The sequence below is a fragment of the Ctenopharyngodon idella genome, chromosome 13 (assembly GCF_019924925.1).
Source record: "Ctenopharyngodon idella isolate HZGC_01 chromosome 13, HZGC01, whole genome shotgun sequence".
Classification (NCBI taxonomy): domain Eukaryota; kingdom Metazoa; phylum Chordata; class Actinopteri; order Cypriniformes; family Xenocyprididae; genus Ctenopharyngodon; species Ctenopharyngodon idella.
Genome location: NC_067232.1, coordinates 578,306 through 596,553, shown reverse-complemented (window position 1 = coordinate 596,553; position 18,248 = coordinate 578,306). Strand labels below are relative to the sequence as shown.

Sequence of the window (18,248 nt, the reverse complement as noted above, 5' to 3'; positions counted from 1 at the left end):
TACTCCACGGTTTCTTAGTGGGCGGCATTTTATCTGAACAGAAGATGGTGGAAAAATCTATACAATAGATAAATAAAAGAAAAAAATGTAACTTTCTCAGGGAATGAAGGAAGAAGAGGGTTACCAGGGACAAAGAGAGGGAAAAAATAGAACAGGTCCATTTTCTGCCCCGTGCCACAAGGCGTGCAGGTGTCCTCTTAGCATCGGTCTGCAATTCATCCTGCAGAATGTATGAGTTTCATCGACACCATCCTAAACTAGACATTAATCAAAACAGTACTTCATCCGAATGTCTGCTGCTAAACACGCAGCGGTTTTCCAGCTGCAGTGGCATTACTTCTAAAGTTGTTGTCTTAAAGTCAACAGGTCACTCTGAAAATGCTGGGGGATTTTTTGTTTTTGTTTTTTACCCAAATGCTGGGTTCAGCCTGCTGGGTAATTTTATTGGGTTATATTTAATATTTTTACCAAGGTGCTGGGGTAGTTTTTCTGTATCTCAGCTGCTGAGTCATTTTTAATGTACCCCCTCACATACCTACCCGTTGGGTAAATGTAACCCAATGTTGGGTTGTCTGTGCCAAACCAGTTAAAACTGGAACTTAACGATCGTTTTGTTTTCTGTTCTGAAAGAAAACTTCCTGAGGGGAAATTCCTGAATGAAATTAAGGTTTGTATTACATTGTGTTCCTATCAAATTATTACTGTACAAAGAGGAAAACGTCTGTAGTCTCACATTTTACCTTTTTTGTTTACATGTACGCCGCAGTCAGCTTGGAACGCTAGCCTTCTACAAACGCAGCATACACCGGATCTATTTTCGCCTGCGCCACCATGAAAGTTTCACGGCCGTCAAACGAATGCTCGACCAGGGCTGAAACACGACGTGACATCGCTGTCATGTATAACTAAATTGCCGTGAGCTCCACTGACTGTAATAGTAAGCTAGCGTTGCAGCTGCGGTCGCGCTATGCGTTTGACAAGGTAACGCTGTTTTTATGTAATTTTGTAAAAAATTAATATATAAGATTGCCATTTAATGAACTGGAACAGCCTACTTACCAGTTTTCTTTCCACAGATTGGCTGCTGCTTCTGCTCCTGTCACTTCCTAAAACATTTACATTTACTAAATGTTTTGGAGTATTTTATGATTGTAAAAGACTGACTTGCCATTGAATAAAAATATTGTATATGAACTGTTCCTGTCCTATATGTATAGAGAGATTTTAGAGTGCATTTTTATTATTTAAAATTAAAAACCATTATCAAATTGATTGGCCCAAAATGGGTTAATGTATGAAACCCAGCATGTGTTCTGTTAAATATTTACCCAGCGCTGGGTTGCCAAATAACCCAAATCGGGTTGTTTTTAACCCAGTATTTTTTTTTTTTTTTTTAGTGCAGGAATTGACTGGATTGTGAAAAAAGGGTGTTGCATACCGGAATGCAGCCAGATTCAGAAGAGGTACTGATGAAAGATTATAAAGACTTTTTTTCCTGAATCTGCAAGGAACTTCAAATATCTGTCCTACTGAACAACTGCACCAAAAACTTTATATACTTAAACTTCATGGTTGTAAAAACACTTGTATCTGTTCAACTGAACCCTGGTGGAGGTTGGCTAGGTAATTTGAGTTTTAGACCCAGGGTTACAGCCATGCTTTGGCATTCTACAAGCACAGAAAATCTGAAGTTGCATTTCATTTCTCACTCTTGCGTAGCTATTAAATCCTGCACTCTGGATTTTCTTCTGCAAGTTCAGGCAAAGGTGGCGCAGTGTAAAGAGAGTCAGCGAGGGCATCAGCGCCTTACCGCAGAGCTCGGGCGACTGGCCTTAGGCCCCCAACCGATCGCCGGCGAGGCATGGAGGCCACAGTGCTGAAAATCCCATCAAGCCGCAGTTCCAGGTCCACGCGCAAGAAAGATGAAGCGTGCTAGCTCATCAGGGGACACGGCCAAGCCCTAATGCCTCTCCTCTTCTTGTCCCCCACCCCAAAACTCTCTCTACCTCTCTTTCACATTCACTTCCCACCACTTCCCTTCAGGGAGAGTGTTGCAAGGCCAACAAGCCGGAACCCCATGCGCTGGCCTCAGGGGCTGTCGCTCGCTTGTTGAATAAAGGAGCTGACTAGCTGATTGATAGACCTGCACCAGTCCATGCCCCTCGCACGTTTCCTGGTTCACTGCCTTAAATAAGAATCCTTTGCCGGGCAGCCCGGTTTCTGCGTTCGTTAAATCTGGTTCTTGATGGATGGCACCAATTTTCTGCCAAACCCGGATGAGCCACCTATGCATCCCCCTTTCCCTTCTCTGCCTCAGGTAAATCCCCCGGAGCCAGAGTGAACAGGAGTATTCTAAAACGGTATCAATCACACCAAAGGCCACTCTGCCACGGCGCAATGTTTCAATTATACCTCCCGCTCCCTCCCGACTGTATCGCCCTGTCCCGACACCCCCGTTGTGCCCTCCGGCCAAAGCTGAGAGCTCTCCGTCTCCTCGGCAACAGGAGCCTCTTTATCTCTTTTAATTCATTTCAGGGTTATTTATAAGCAAGTCTATCATCCCCCCAAGGGCTGTACCAACCCCAGAGCTGACAGATGCTGCCAAAGCCATGAGTAAGCCGCTCTAGCCTACTAGCACACTGCTCGGTCCGAAAGGTATCGTCTGGAGCCCACTGGGCCCTGAGCTTTGTCAGTCTGGCGCGATGGGAGACAGACGGGTGAGAAAAGTTAAGCAGGTGCAAGCTCAGAGTCTCTGGTGTGTCAGGGTCATTTGTTACTCAGCAAGGACAGACAAGTTCCCCTCAGACACGACTCAGCAGATGGGAGGTCACTCTTGCGATGGCTGGAAACCTTCAACTGAGAGCGGTTTTAGCAGCTCTGCGACGTTATAAGTCTAACCGTATCAAACACAGAAATTGGATAGTGAATCATCAGGATGAACAATTCTGGAATTGGCAGTTTATTCAAAACAGCGTTTGTTCTTAAAGGGACAGTTCACCTAAAAAAAAAATAAAAAATAAAAAATGACTAACTCAATACATTAACAGTCCATTCCATCAAAACTTTGTTTAAACAAGTTTATAAAACGAATCCATATGAGTCAAGCAGTTTCATCCAACTCTTAAGAAACACAATCACTTTATATGAAGAATGGAAGTCTTACGGGTTTGATACGACAAATTTAATTTCCGTATTTATTTATAAATATGCCAATGATGCCAAACACCATTGTTTCTTATGCTTTTCATAACCAATTGAGAAGATTCTGTCTTTTCCCCAAATACAGCGGGCTTCAAGACTTGGGAAATTACGCACAAGTCATATGGTTCCCAATCCCGGTCCTCACGCCTCTGCACATTTTGTATGTCTCTCTTATCTGACACGCTCAGCTAAGGGGTGGGTTCCATTCAACCGTAAGTGAGCTGCGAAGTGGACTTAAAGGATTAGTTCACTTCAGAATTAAAATTTCCTGATAAGGGCTCTTCAGATTCAGATTCAAAGGGCTCTACACGATCCCGGCCGAGGAATACGGGTCTTATCTAGCAAAACAATCGGTCATTTTCTAAAAAAATAAAAATATATATACTTTATATACTTATATACTTTTGTATATACTTTTTAACCACAAATGCTTGATCGTTTCGCTAGATAAGACCCTTATTCATCGGCTAGGATCGTGTAGAGCGCATTGAAGCTGCATTGAAACTGCAATTTAGACTTTTAAACCACTGGTAACCATTGAAGTCCACTATATGGAGAAAAATCCTGGAATGATTTTCTCAAAAACCTTAATTTCTTTTCGACTGAAGGAAGAAAGACATGAACATCTTGGATGACACAGGGGTGAGTAAATTATTAATAAATTTTAATTTTGAAGTAAACTAATCCTTTAAAAGGGTATTTCGCCATCTTAAGATTCCAATCCAAAGCAAGTGTGTTTGTATGCGGCTGATCACGGGTGTAAAGTGCATGAGATGCGAGAGTTACAAGTCAACTATCATGATTACGCATTAAATAAAATAAAAAGACATATTTTATATACACAAATTACATGTATTTTCATATTAAACATCGTAACATACATTTATCATTCAGTTTAGGGCTTTTGAATTTGACATTAGATTAAGTGGAAATTTATAATTAATTAATATTTATATGAATTTTTTATATATTAAAGGAAAGTATAATCATTTATTATATATATATATATATATATATATTTACATAAGTTTATTATGACATCAAACCTTAAACTCCTCTAATATGTGCGACTTGAGTTTCATCTGTGTTTGATGACATTGCATGGTGTTCTGAATGAGCGCATTTTGTTAAGTGAAGTGAAGTTCAACAGATATCCTGTGCTCAGGGACACTGTCAATCGGGATGCAGCCGAGTTCATGGAGTTCATTCATCTAATTCAGGCGTGTTAGATAAGAGAGACATACAAACTGTGCAGAGCGGGGAGGTGCAAGGACTGGAATTGGGAACCCCTGGTTTAGTACAATGTGAGGGCAAGTAAATGATGACAAAATTTTAAGTTCTGGCTGATCTATGCCTTAATTACAGTACATGGCCAGACTTAATTAAATTGCATCAGTAGAACTGTGCACCTGGTTGTTATGAGAAATTAAATGCTCCCCACCCCACCATCTGCATCTACCTAAAAATGAATAAAAAAGGTACATTTACTTGAATGATTTATAATCCACCATCAAAAATAAAAAGAAAATGTTATGCATTCAATCAAATAAATTGCACTTTTACATCAGTGTAATTCTGAATGTCATAAAATTGTATAATTAATGAAATAGTCCGTCATCTTTTCCATTGCTCCCTTGGCTAATCAATGTCACATTCAATAAGCACCCATTTATGACATTTTGAAAGTTTCAGCTTCAGAAATTACGGCTAATTTTTCTCAATCTCCTCATTTTTTTCAGACACTGATTTTGAGAGGTATCGCAGTTGGTGAACCAGAGTTTCACTTCGGCACAGTTCATAAAGTATGACATTACTCAAGGTCAAGTAGCACTCGGAGCGGCCAAGGTCCTGTTTCCAGCAGTAATCCCCTCCTTCTATTCCTTAGTATCAAAGCTTAGCGTGCTCGTCTATCAGAACAGCTGGGTTTTCAAACATGAATGATCCACTGTGGAGATCCTGCCCATTACCAGTCTCATTAATTAGCCCCATCTTTATTATCTCCTTCCGGCCATGACTATTGATTAAAAATTCAAAACTAAATGAAGCTAGATCGATGCACATCTCATTAAATCATCAACCATTTACCAGAACTTCAGTTTACCTTTCACATAAGGCCCGACATACGTCATTGCTCAAGGAACTTGTGGATATGTAAAGATGCTAAATGTGGCATTTCTGCCACAGGGGATCTTCATCTTTAACTGTGAAGCAAGAAAAGAAATCTATTAAAAGCATGCTTTTAACCACTCATTAGTATTTCAGAAAAGAGTGCATGTATAAAAATGGTTTGGCAGGGCCACAGGTGCTCTAAAGTGTCTCTACACAGGAGTTATCATTTAATGTTCTATTCCACCAGATGAGCTTTTTAGATAGAGATACTCAATTTTCATTAGCTTGAGGATATCATTCATGGCTGCTCATTTCTTTTATTCGCTATGCACAACCGAATGTTCATTGATTTTGAAATAAACAAAAAAAAGAATTAAATTGCTACAATTTGGAGGTTTCCACCCTGGTTTTCCATTATGCTGATGAAAAAAAAAAAAACAGCCTAAGGTTTGTTAGCTGCTGTCTCTGCCTGGCCAAGCTAGACTGGTCTGCTTTGATGGTTTTCGAAGGTTTTTGGGCACTTTTGGGCCAGCTGGTCTGGCTGCAAGACTAGCTTACCACCTACCTAGTAACTGTTCTCAGTACTTCTAACTCAATGTATGGCACTTCTGACTCTCAAACATATGGGACCAAAACACCTAGTTAAAGCCACAATATGTAAATTTTTGCCACTAGAGGTCACTTATACAAAACAAAGCTTGATGATGCCTTGATTTTGCGGAATTATGGGATGTGTTGTCTTCACGTCTACAGCCGGTGGAAAAGAATCGGGACGGGACTCGGGCAGAAATCATGTTCATGGATGAGATTATTAACGTTACTGTAGTATGAAGCAGAGCAGGACCGAGTGCTGTGGGAGCAGAAACGAGGCAGCTGGAGCGATTGCTAATGAGAGACAAGCGAGACACACGGTTTGAGAGCAGAGGAGCTTTTATTTATTATTTTACTATTTTATAATGAAAGTTGTTTTAATGCTACTTTGTGCGTTCACTCGGCAGCTACTATGAGACACTTGTTGCACACTGAGGTAAGCTAGATCGATATTAGGCATGGTAAAACATGGTACTTACAGTAAATCAAGAGATTTAAACATTAGACTTTCTGTGATGAGCTATATAACATGAGTTTTCTGTCGATGAATGTATCCATCCAAGCAATTGCTCACCTGACTAATAAAACACATAATATATTAAAGCGTCTTTGGTGTTTCCATGGTTTCTACAAAATAAAACCGGAAATCGAGGGTAACGCTGGCATGATGTCATTAATAGGCGATGCACGGACACGGTCCTGGTTAAAATTGCTTATTTCTCTGGATTTAAACATTCTTGGAAACATTTGGGATACATTTAAGTTAGGGCTGGGAGATATGATTACTCACATGAGGGTGAGTAAATAATGACAGAAATTTAATTTTTGGGTGAACTAACTCTTTAAGATAAAACATTCTTTTTTTTTTTTTTTCCTTAAGAATAATATGCACTACTAAACTGTGCACAATATCAGGAAAGCATTAAAGTAAATAGGGCCAATTTTGATTTCATGTTGACTTAAAGGTCAGTTTAGACATTTACTGTAATCACATGATATGAAAGCCAATTTGTTTTGGGGGAAAACAAGGAGATGTGACACAGCAGCTGTCACTGCAATCTCTCAAAACTCTCATATTGTACATACAGATATATGATATAAATACTGCAAACATTAATGAGTATAAAACCCCACCTCTGCTTCTCTGACAGAATACAAACTCAAAGGTTTGAAGCCAAAACAGCAGTTGGATCAGCCAGCACACAATCTGGTTCTATTCCTTCTCATAAACTACAATACAGCAAGTGGACTTTTAGACATCTGATCACTGGTTCCTCCCAGGAAGACTAGTAGTATGCTCTCAGGGTGTTGGGGTGGGGGGGACACAGCCAGATACACACCTGGGAGTGCAGCCGATGGGCCTGATTCACCCTGGCACAAAAACAGAACAACTGGTGGGACTCTTCTGCAGATGGGCACGCAGGTGGGCATAAGGCAGGGCAGGAGGGAGTGCAGGGGGCCTCTGCCAGGTTTGTGTCGTCCTTGTAGCTCAGAGTAGGTGCACTTCTCTTTTTTTTCCAGTTGATCACATCTGGGCTGAGGTCCACAATGCTATCAAAAGGGGAATCAATGTGAAGCTGTACTGCCCCCTAAAGGAGCTTCTTGGAACTGCCAGGAATATCCAACTAGCAAACACTATATTAAAATACATATATTTCTCCACGCAAACTGTACGCCTCCAGATACCTTGAACTTAGAGGAGAATATATACAGCTCCACGGCAAACAAATCCATTTATAGTGGATGAAAAAGATATGAATGCACAGTTGGAGTAAATGTTGAACAGATTTCGTCTAACAGGTCATTCCATCACCAAGCGGTGGAACGAGCGCTTCAATTGGGTCTAAATGAGAACAGCCGCGTTGTTTGTTGTTTTTGGGCACAAGTGCGCTTACTCACAATGTGTCATCATGAGTCATTGAGCTTCTGCTGGTATAAACAACAGCCGCGCAAAAACAAAACTATTTATCAGTGACGGACGCGATGGCACGTTATCAAGCGTAACGCAGACTCCGCCCACCTCATTAAAAAGACCCTCCCACGACGCGTTAAGCCTAACTTCAAACAATATTAGAATGCTGACTTTAATCCCAATCACTTTACAAAAAAACTATATCATTGTAGACCGGCAAAGCCACAAACAGCATTGATTTCTGAGGAATGGAATACAGACAGCTAATCGATACGAGTGTGTGTCTTCTGCGCAGGCCGTGAGTGCAAATCAATGTCGGGGAGGCGTCATTGACAGGCAAAGTAAACCTGCTTTAAAGCGCAGCTAGTGACCTGGTTAGCGCTAACATTTTAAAAGGGGCACATGTTGTCCAAATCACTCTGGATACTTCAAGTAAAAGCACGCTCCATTCACAACAAAATTGCTTATTTTAAGCATTAGACCTATGATTTAGACCTAATAGCTCAAGGGGTTGGATCAGTTTAAACATTTCACGAGACTTTCTTTCTTCTTTCTACAAAATATCTCCGTGTTACACATGAGGTTGAGATATGAGGGTGAGTAAATGATAATAGAAATGTCATTTTTGGCTGAATGTCCTTTCAAGTGGGCTAAACGTTCATGCTGTTCTACTATTTTGCTTCTTTAGTGTGCATTTCAAATGGAGATGAAATATTCAATGCAAGATAATGCAGGGCTGGACTTAATTTTATCCTGAGGCATCATGCACCTATTTTTTGTGGGGGCAGCACTGGCTCTGCTGGTTCACCTGGTGCCCAAGGCAAGAAAAGACGTGACCAGAATAAAAAATAAATAGGCCTACTTGGTAGTTCTTCATATTAGCCTTTAGCGGGGTTGTCTAATGGTAGTTTTTGTTTAGCAGCAAATTATTTTGGCGGAAGGTGCGACTCAGTTGGACTGAGCAAATTTAAACATGCAAATGTGCTGGGTTTTTTTTTTTTTTTGGTTTTTTTTTTGTTGGTTTTTTTTTTGTTAGTTTTTTTAAATGATGCAATGATGCAAGTTAAAGGGTTAGTAAACCAAAAAATGAAAATTCTGTCATTAATTACTCACCCTAATGTTGTTTCAAACCCGTAAGACTTTCGTTAACCTTTGGAACGCAAATGAATATCTTTTTGATGAAATTTGAGAGCTTTCTGTCCCTAGACAGCTACGCAACTGATATTTTGACGCTTCAAAAAGTTCATGAAGAGATTGTAAAACTAATACATATGAATTGAATGGTTTAGTCCAAATTATCTGAAGAGACTCAATCACTTTATATGATGAACAGATATAATTTAGGCTTTTATTCACATCAGCAAACATAAACAGAAGCTCAACCGAACCTGATTGACGCGTGAGAACAAACTTCTTCCAGAAACTCAAACGTGCTGTGTAACACTTGAGAATGAACCTCATTGGTTCTCGCACATCAAGCAAACATGCTTGAGCTTCCCTTTACCTCAACTGATGTTTGAGTTGATCAATGTTTATATGCGAGTAAAAGCCTAAATTCAATCTGTTCATCATATAAAGTGATCAAGTCTCTTCAGATAATTTGGACTAAACCACTCAATTCATATGGATTAGTTTTACAATCTCTTTATGAGCTTTTTGAAGCGTCAAAGTGTCAGTTGCGTAGCTGTCTATGGAGGGACAGAAAGCTCTCAGATTTCATCAAAAAGATCTTCATTTGTGTTCCGAAGATGAACTTAAGTCTTAAGAGTTTGGAAAGACATGAGGGTGAGTAATTAATGACAGAATTTTCATTTTTGGGTGAACTAACCCTTTATCAAGATGAAATTTTTTTGAAAGCTGCATTTAAAATAAACATGATTTAAAAAAAAAAAAATCTGAGGGGGCAAGTAGGCATTTTTCTTAATTTATGCATCAGAAATTGATTGAATCGTGCAAAGAAAGTGAAAGAGGTGGTGATGGGAAAAGTAGGTATGAGATGGGAAGAAAAATTATATTTTAATGCTTTTGCTGTCTCAAATGTTTTGCGTTCCCCTAAGCGCAAAGTTTCTCTAAGGAACGCAAAAACTGAATTTCTTTCCTCCCATCTTATATTCTGATAAAACAAAGATTAAAAAAAAATAAGAGTGCTTGGAGAGGAACAAGTTATTATATTTTAATAACATTATAAAGACAAACATTTTTTTCTTTGCATCAATGAATCATACACAACAAATAAAAAAACATGACTTTCTTTATTTTCTAATTAACATGTTGATTCAAATTTATGTAATATGCTAATGTATTCAATGTATTAAATCTAAGATTAAAAATGTCATAACAGAAAAGAAACTCTAAACTCTTTTAATGTGGTATTGTGTTGCAAGTCTTGTCCAACGAATGGCCCAAACATATTACTGTCAGGCCACCCTTGGTCTTTGCCCTTTCCTGCTCATCAAATCACTACTCCACCTCTGTCCCAAATGCAACTAAATGATTTATTGATCCAGGGCACCCTCCATATAACCTGTAAATTACCTCAACACTGTGTCATTATCTACCAATGATGAGCAGGGCCCAAAAAACCAAGATGCCGCCTCTCAGAGGAGACTTCATTCAATGCTGGACCAAAGTCTGATTCAAACTTTGATCAGGCTTAACCTGCTTTGCAATAATTACTATTCCTGTGAGAGACTAGAGGAGGCTGGAGGTTCAATGAATCCATGGACCCATGACCGCCCTGTCTGAAAGCCTCGTTTGAACTTAGCGAAGAGATGCGTCCCGATCCGCCAGTAAGAAAAATTAGATGGAGACTGAGCAAAACGGCATTCATACTGCTCTGTATAACCTGTAGACTCCGCAACTAACTATCTAAATTATAAGTCACGGTCTTATGTTATCATGGCACATGTACATACAATTACAAGACATACCGTAGCATGTAGATGAAGATAACCATGTCACAATTAATTAAAATAAAACATCTGATATTACTTTTAACAACGAGTTATAATTTGAGTGACAAAAGTTAACAAAATCATGCCAAAAACCCTTCATTAACACTTTCATTTATGGTCAACAAATTAGAAACACAATAGAAATCCATACTGAGCTACACAGAGGGCTGAGGCTGGCAGAACCAACTGCATAATACCAAAGAAACTAAACTAATAACCACTGGAAAGACAAGCCAAAACTGCAGTGCATATCAGTGCCAAAATCCATGTGCTGCTCAACACTATCAAATGGGAAAATAGTGAACTGAATAGTGAGTGGGTGGCATCATTCGACCACTGAAGACACAGTCTATTGCTAATGTAGGGCAGTACAATTAATGCAAAGGAGAAAGTACAATTAATAACTCATAACTCTTGAGAGAGGTCAAAAGTTTAATAGTACCATTTTACTTCAATATCAGGCTAATTACACTCAGTGAGAGAAAAATACTGAAATAAAGTACAGGATTTTCTTGTCATGCCAACACACTTCACAAGCTTAAAGTGGAGGAGTAGAAAAGCAGGTGAACACTGCCCTCCTGTGACACTCTGGAGAAAAATACTTTCAGGGCAGCTGGTCAAACAAAATTCTGAGACATGATTACCTTCAGCATGGCTTTAGAGGAACATATTAATAAAATTCAAATACTGTCCAGTCATGCCTGAACTCAGATAAGCACTGGTTTAAACAGCAAAATGCATAGTTTAATGCACAAAATGAATAAATACATTCATTCACTAACATTTGTTTTAAAATAAAAAAATAGAAATTAGTCACACACATACAAAGTCTATGAGATGTACCAACAGCGTCTTTGTTCCTGGAAATTTATGTTCACGCAATGTTTTTATGACAAAAACAACAACAAAAAAAAGCATGAAATTCCAGTCTGAAAGCTGACGACGGTTTTGCTCTGGTGAGTTTCTGTAACGTCAGCAGTCTAGAGTCTGACTGGGTCAACCAGAATCCCACACTGTCAGGAACCTATTAACAAGATCTCCCCAGGGTAGAATCCACAAAAAATACAGTCCTCATGAAGAGAATTAGCCCATACAGAAGTTCTCTCTCTACAAGCAAGTTATTAAAATACCATGAAGCAACATTCTAAACTATTATTTGAGGTACACAAGTACTGGAAAGGCAGCTGCCTCATGTCTACGTACTCTGCAGCTTCTTTTAGATCAGACATATCGCTTGACAGATTCATTGTATCACCAGAGTGGATGAGTGCGCTTTTGCAGTTGTGTGGGAAGAGCTAAAAATAAGCTTGAAGGTCGTAGATTAGAGAAAGCTTGCAGTGTGAGTCGATTGCTGGCATGCTGGAAGAGCGTTAAACAAACACAACAAACACAAAGGTGACCCTTGCGCAGCAAAAATATAATCTGATAAAGATTAACTGACTAAGATATTAGCATTGTGCCATTATTGCAAAACACAAAAAGTAGGTAGAACAGCATAATCAGAACAAGATGAGCAGCACACTTATTAATTTTATATAAACAACAAAACTAACTTATGGAAACGTTTCTGTAAATGTGGCAGTAATGGAGTAATGCTTAAACAAGGCCTGTTGGTGATGTATTTGGCACTACATTATGAAATATTATAGTATAGCAGTAGAGTAAAAAAAGACTGCTGGTCATTTCCAATGCAGCCACAGAAACCCATTACTCATACAAACTTCTAATGTGATTATTTCAAGTATTGGTGCTTATGAGACATGAGCATGGTAGATTATGCTCACAAAAGCATGCACGGTCTAACTCTACTGTAATGTATATAGGGGTTGCAGCATTGCGATTGCTTGCAGTTAAAAAAGCCATACATTAATGTTATATATACATTTGCAAAATCGTACATTTCAGAGAAATCAATTGATTTGCTCTGTGGATGACATTATAAAGTAATTCATAAAGTACGCCTTGTAAGATGAAGGCTTTTGTACAGTACTGGTAAAGTTTCCCTTTTTAAAAATGCAGATGAGAGAACATGAATCAAACATTGTGCAAAATTACCTGTCACAGCCCATCAATAAAGCCTTAACTTCCTTAAAGTTTGTTTATTTGGCCAGATGCATATCAGTGCTTCATTTTGTTAAGGTTTTGGGTCGGTCTCTTGAAGACATTCACTGTTTAAATGCAAGGCACGGATTAAGACATTAGCCTTAGATATGTAATGCATGTGTAATTATTGTAATGGCACTAAACATATCACAGCCAAGCTGATGAAGAATCATAAATGTGCAACTGGGAGCTTACTTCTTAAATTAACCTCATTTACTTTGTAGAATTTAAACCCTGGATAAATAACTTTAGCTAATTCCCTGAAAAAAATAAATCAACTTTACAAACACTTTAAATGGAAGACATGCTCAGAACTCCAGATGCTTTCCATAAATCTTACTGAACCCATTCAAAGTAAGCAATTTCATCAAGATCAACCGGATAATCTGTTAGATGTATTGGTTCTTTGTTGTCAAATCGTTCTCCTTTGTAACTTTTCCAGCGTCCGGCTGGTAAGTAGATATCCCTTTCTTGCTTGCCCGGCTCCAGTACTGGTGCCACCATTAGGTCATCCCCTATCAGAAACTGTGAGTCAACTCTATAAGCCGTTTCATCACTGGTGGCGATCCACCATAATGGGCGAATTATGGGGTCTCCAGTGTCCAGAACTTCTCCAGCAAGTTCTATGACCCTGGGAGCCACGAGTGTCTCGTGTAGCTCGGTAAACCGTTGAGCGATAGCCACCACCTCATCATCGTACTCCCATGGAGGAATGGAGAACTGCATGGAGGGCATGAAAGCAGACAGCTCCAGCCACCGAATATAGAGCTCACGGTCTGGTAGCTTGCCGTTTCCATCTGTACGGTTAGGATAGGCATTGCCTCCAATCATGTCTGGCAAGATGAACTGGTAGCCCAGGATGCTGATGGTGAGGACGGTTGGGATCAGGGACTTCAGGCCAAGTTCGTAGCCCCACACGGAGTCCCGGTCGATCAGACGAAAGAAGCAGGAGATGTTCTGAGAGCCATAGCCAGACCGAAGCTCAGCACGTTCGTTGAAAGGGATGGCCATTTCGGTGTAGCGGCGAGTGAAGGTGCTTGGGTCAGGGAGGTGGGCTCGGGTTCTGAACTGCCAGGGCAAGTAGTTGGTCTCGCCTGCATCCAACTTGAAGGAGGAAATGGCGTATTTGTGACGTAAAGAGCGAAGCTGTGACGTGAACCAGTTGCGAGCTTCTGGATTGGTAAAATCTAGGATTCCACCAATGCCATTCCACCACTTAACCAAGGCAGGAAGTTGTCCTGTCGGCTCCATCACAAACAGACCTTTCTGTACACATGGCCCAAAATTAGCCGAATCATAATTCACAAAGGGATGTGTCCACAGGGATACTAGGAAGCCATCTGCCTTGAGCTTTTGAAACATGGCAGAAGCATTTGGAAACTTCTGTGTGTCAAACTCAAACTCTCCATACTGACTGGTGTAACGATCATCAAGTTCTAAGTGGCTACAATTAAAACCATGTTTCCGTATGTTCTCTGCATAAGTTAAAAACTCTTCCTGGTTGATGTTAGTCTTGTGTAAAGCCCAGGTCGACCATATTGGATGCCGGAACATTTCTTTGGCAGGAACTTTGTTAGGTTTGGGGAAGTATCGGCGAACCATGACCTTGTGGATGGAAGTCACATCTGGGCCCACACAGACTCTGTAACTAAGTTCAGCATAGGGAGGCCTTCCAGGTGCAGGTTTGTACGGACTGTCCTGATATCGTGCCTGGAAGTACATGGTTTTCTCTGTATCATTCCAGCCCAGGTGGAAGGGCACAGAGTCATTGATCTTAATGGCAGTTGCATTGGATGAGAGCCAGTAGCGTTCCAGGATGCCACCAAAGTCATGGCGATTGGAGTAGACGTCGCTGGTGACAAAAGGTTTGGGTGCCTGCTGACCTGAAATGGCAATAGGCCAATGCTGAACAGCAGTCTCAGCACCACCATACCAGTATGATTCATTGTAGGACATGGCATGTTCCACTGGCCGATCCGACTCCAACTCTTCCCAACGCACACGGTAACACACCACTGTCTCTTTTGGCTTCACCGTCATAATGAAGAAGTTCACATTGCCAGCAAACGAACGTGAGCAGCGAAGGATCACACCCTCCTTTGAGCAGGAGTCAAGATCGAGCGTGCCAGACCTGAAATCAGCAAGAATATTTGAGAGGTTATAAAACAAGGAGAGCTTTTATAAGTGGAAAACTCTAAGCACCATGCATACTGACCTGAAGCCCATCTTCAGGACAATCCCCCCAGCCTGGTTGCGGATGAGAAAGCCATCCTTATTGAGATCAAGCAATTCTGTCTTAAGCAGGTCAGCTTTACGTAGGGAGGCAATATAGTAACACCATGCAGTCACTGCTGCAATCACCAGAATCACACCAATAACTCCAGCCCCCACCAGAGGGCGACTGTCCTTGTTTATCTTCTTGATGGGCGCACCATCAGTGATTGTTCCTCCTGCACCTCCTGGGACTACTTGGTACATTCTGAGTCTTAGTTTTTGAATTCACAGTTGTATAGGTGAAGTTTATTTGATAAACTCAAGGTTAAAATGTTATATGCACTAATATACAAGATATCATTTGGTTGACTTATGTGAGAAACTGAAGCTAAGAGAACCAAAGTGGATATCTTGCTAAATATGTGCAAAATGGAGTCTTGCATCCATTTTTCCTTCTCTCAATGTAGCATTTTCCTCTTGTTCATTATCCTTTATGAGCCTGAGGGGAAAGGAGTGGCAAAGAGCGTCAATGTAAAAAGTTGAAGCGAAGTACAAACAGAAATCTACTTGTCATGCAGATGTAGAAATCATAGTACATATTCCAGCATTAAGTATTCAAAAAAACACTATAGTTTTAGCTTTGATATCGCCCTGAATTGGTCTGTTGGGAGGTAAAGGCATAAACAAAAGTAGTTTATTCATGCTGCCAAGGTTTCTCACTGTGGCAGTGTGTGAATTGCCTGCACCAGAGGACAACACAAGGGCCTCTGGGTCTGCAGTATGCAACGCCACCTGCAGAACTTTGAGCCTGGCGAAGTGCCACCAGACACACTTGGTTCAAATGAAAAGCACAGTTAATGGACAATGTTTTCAACTGAAGAAAGGCCTAGAAGAGCTGAACTGCTAATGCAGATGGTCTTACTTTCTGTTTTTGAGGGAAATGTACAGCACATTAATAAGGCACAACAGTGACTGCCCACTTTTTCCAGTGGCCTTCATTCTGAAAGGGTCTCAAAAAAATAATAATAATAAAAAAAATCTAAAGACATTTGAATCAAATCAACTATACGAATTTGAACATTACAACATTTTATAAGTAAAAAAAGGTTGTACTTGTAATCATGAATTTATACTATACTTATCCCATGAAGCACTATGAATGATGTAGCCAATTCAAATCATAAATAATGATACAATATTAAGTTATTCACTATAAATCATTAAAAATAGATGTAATGAAATATATATTTGAAGATTATAGCAAAATACTCATTTACAAGTTGTGTAAGGGTGTACGGAGACTGGCTCAATGTTGTTTGCAATGATTTATGGAAGTGGACAGTCACTGTTGAGCCTTTTGCTAAAAACTTGCTAAAAAAAATTTCCATGGTAGGGTTGACTTTGGTAAGTGCCATCTGACTGGCAGATCGCTCATTAGGATTATAGGTAGTTGGGGTGTGCAGGCAAAATGAAACAGAAGTAGCGTCAGATGTTTTCTTCCATATTGTGACATGATGACTTATGATTATCAAAAAAGAAAAAATGTGGGATAGGGACTTTGTTCTATGCATCGGTTTGTTGACTGGATTTTGGTATGTGGGCGTTGCAATTAAAAGTGGAGGCAGATGAACGTGAGCTTGTAGGTGCACGGGTTAAGCAGAAAAATATGAACAGAGAAGTCATGCATACTTCACCAGAAAGAAGTTGCAGAGAACTACACCGGAAGATGCCGTTATGGCAATCATTCACAATAAGATCTATAAGATGCATTTAGAAAATCGCGTCAATTTTCATTTCAGACTTTAACAGACTTCAACTAGTTGGTTGCCTGAATGAGTTGTAATTAGACATAGTATAACTAGAATGGCTAGACTAGCATAAGCTGTAGCAATAATGCTTTAACAGGGATGAAATTAGAAGAGGCGAACGTACAAAACTGCTCCCAAAAATAATATAAACATAAAATATAATTTAAAATATTCTCAAAATTTCTTCTGGAATGGACTGTTCTGCTCTGTTTAGTACTGCTGATAATGCACATTTTCACTAGTAACAAGAGGCATGTGATTCTCTTCCCTAAATGAAAGAAGATATTGCAAAAGCAAGTTTGTCACACACTGCAGAGAGCATGATTCAAGAAGAAACGGTGATTATTTGACAACAAATGGAAATGTTTAACAAGGACACTTTGCTAGGCAAATGAGTCAATGTAAGTGTTAAAACACGCTGTTGTCAATCTTGTCAAGATAACATTGGAGGAATGAAGCAATCATGTACTATCTCACAGCACTCAAGTAAACAACATTTTGCTGATTCAGAACATGCGGCTTCAAAAAAACTGGTTCTACAATCTCTTTGCACTCTTATTTTATTCCAAATAGAGGCTCAAAGGGGCACTAACTGTACATATATGGACATAAATAGATCAGAGAGTTGTATCAGATTTTGTAATAAGTTAACTTTTACTAAAAATAGCCACAGCACTGGAAACCACAAGATTAATATTGGCTGACCTCCTAAAGATGATTGCATGCTCGTTTTATTACTCAGGAAATTTGAGAGCTAGCTCACAGATATTACATGGATCAAAGTGTAACACAAGTCCTGGGACATGTAGTAGTAGCCACTACAATAACATTGAATTTGGTCTAAAACTCCTTAAATGGTCACATTATTATGGGACGACGACAAAGAAAACCTTTTAACAAAATAGTTCGGTATATTATCGCATAAGGAGACGCATGAAACAACAAGACAGCCGTGTTCGATTTATCAGGTAAGGGGTGTCGACTGTAAAATACACGCAGGGTATTACATAAAATCTTCGGCTAACAGGACGAATTTGCTATTTAAATGCCTAAACATTTCTAGTTACATGAGATAAAATACTTACCAGCTTGAGCACTGTTGGTTTCGTGTGCTGTTTGCTCAATGCTCTCTTGAACAATTCAAGACGCTGAACTCCGTGTCTTGTTATGGGAGGAGTTTATTGGGCGACTCGCTGTTCACACAAACTCTGCAACTCTGGGAAATTGAGTTTTATACTCAGCGAAAGATAAAGTATGAATATTGTGGTTTGGTTTGGCTTTGTCTGGCTGTCAGCCGCCGAACATATAGAAGATATAGTTGTTTGAGTGTGTTTATTTCTTGTACTTGTATTTATT

The 18,248-nt window shown here is 39.7% G+C and overlaps 1 protein-coding gene and 1 long non-coding RNA gene across 2 annotated transcripts; one reads left to right on the top strand and one right to left on the bottom strand.

The window, feature by feature from the left end:
- The first annotated feature begins 379 nt into the window (after positions 1-379).
- LOC127524437 (uncharacterized) lies at positions 380-1,194 on the top strand. Its single transcript, XR_007933051.1, has 3 exons — positions 380-667; positions 767-981; positions 1,077-1,194. It is a non-coding gene; the product is annotated as an uncharacterized LOC127524437 (long non-coding RNA).
- A 9,985-nt stretch (positions 1,195-11,179) lies between these two features.
- On the bottom strand, positions 11,180-18,092 carry LOC127525045 (myogenesis-regulating glycosidase-like). The gene is made up of 3 exons (XM_051917231.1): positions 17,978-18,092; positions 15,086-15,583; positions 11,180-15,001 (listed from the first exon to the last, which is right to left on the bottom strand). Exons 2-3 carry the CDS (start codon positions 15,346-15,348, stop codon positions 13,207-13,209), a joined length of 2,058 nt encoding a protein of 685 aa, XP_051773191.1. The 5' UTR covers positions 15,349-15,583; positions 17,978-18,092; the 3' UTR covers positions 11,180-13,206.
- Between the last annotated feature and the right edge of the window lie 156 nt (positions 18,093-18,248).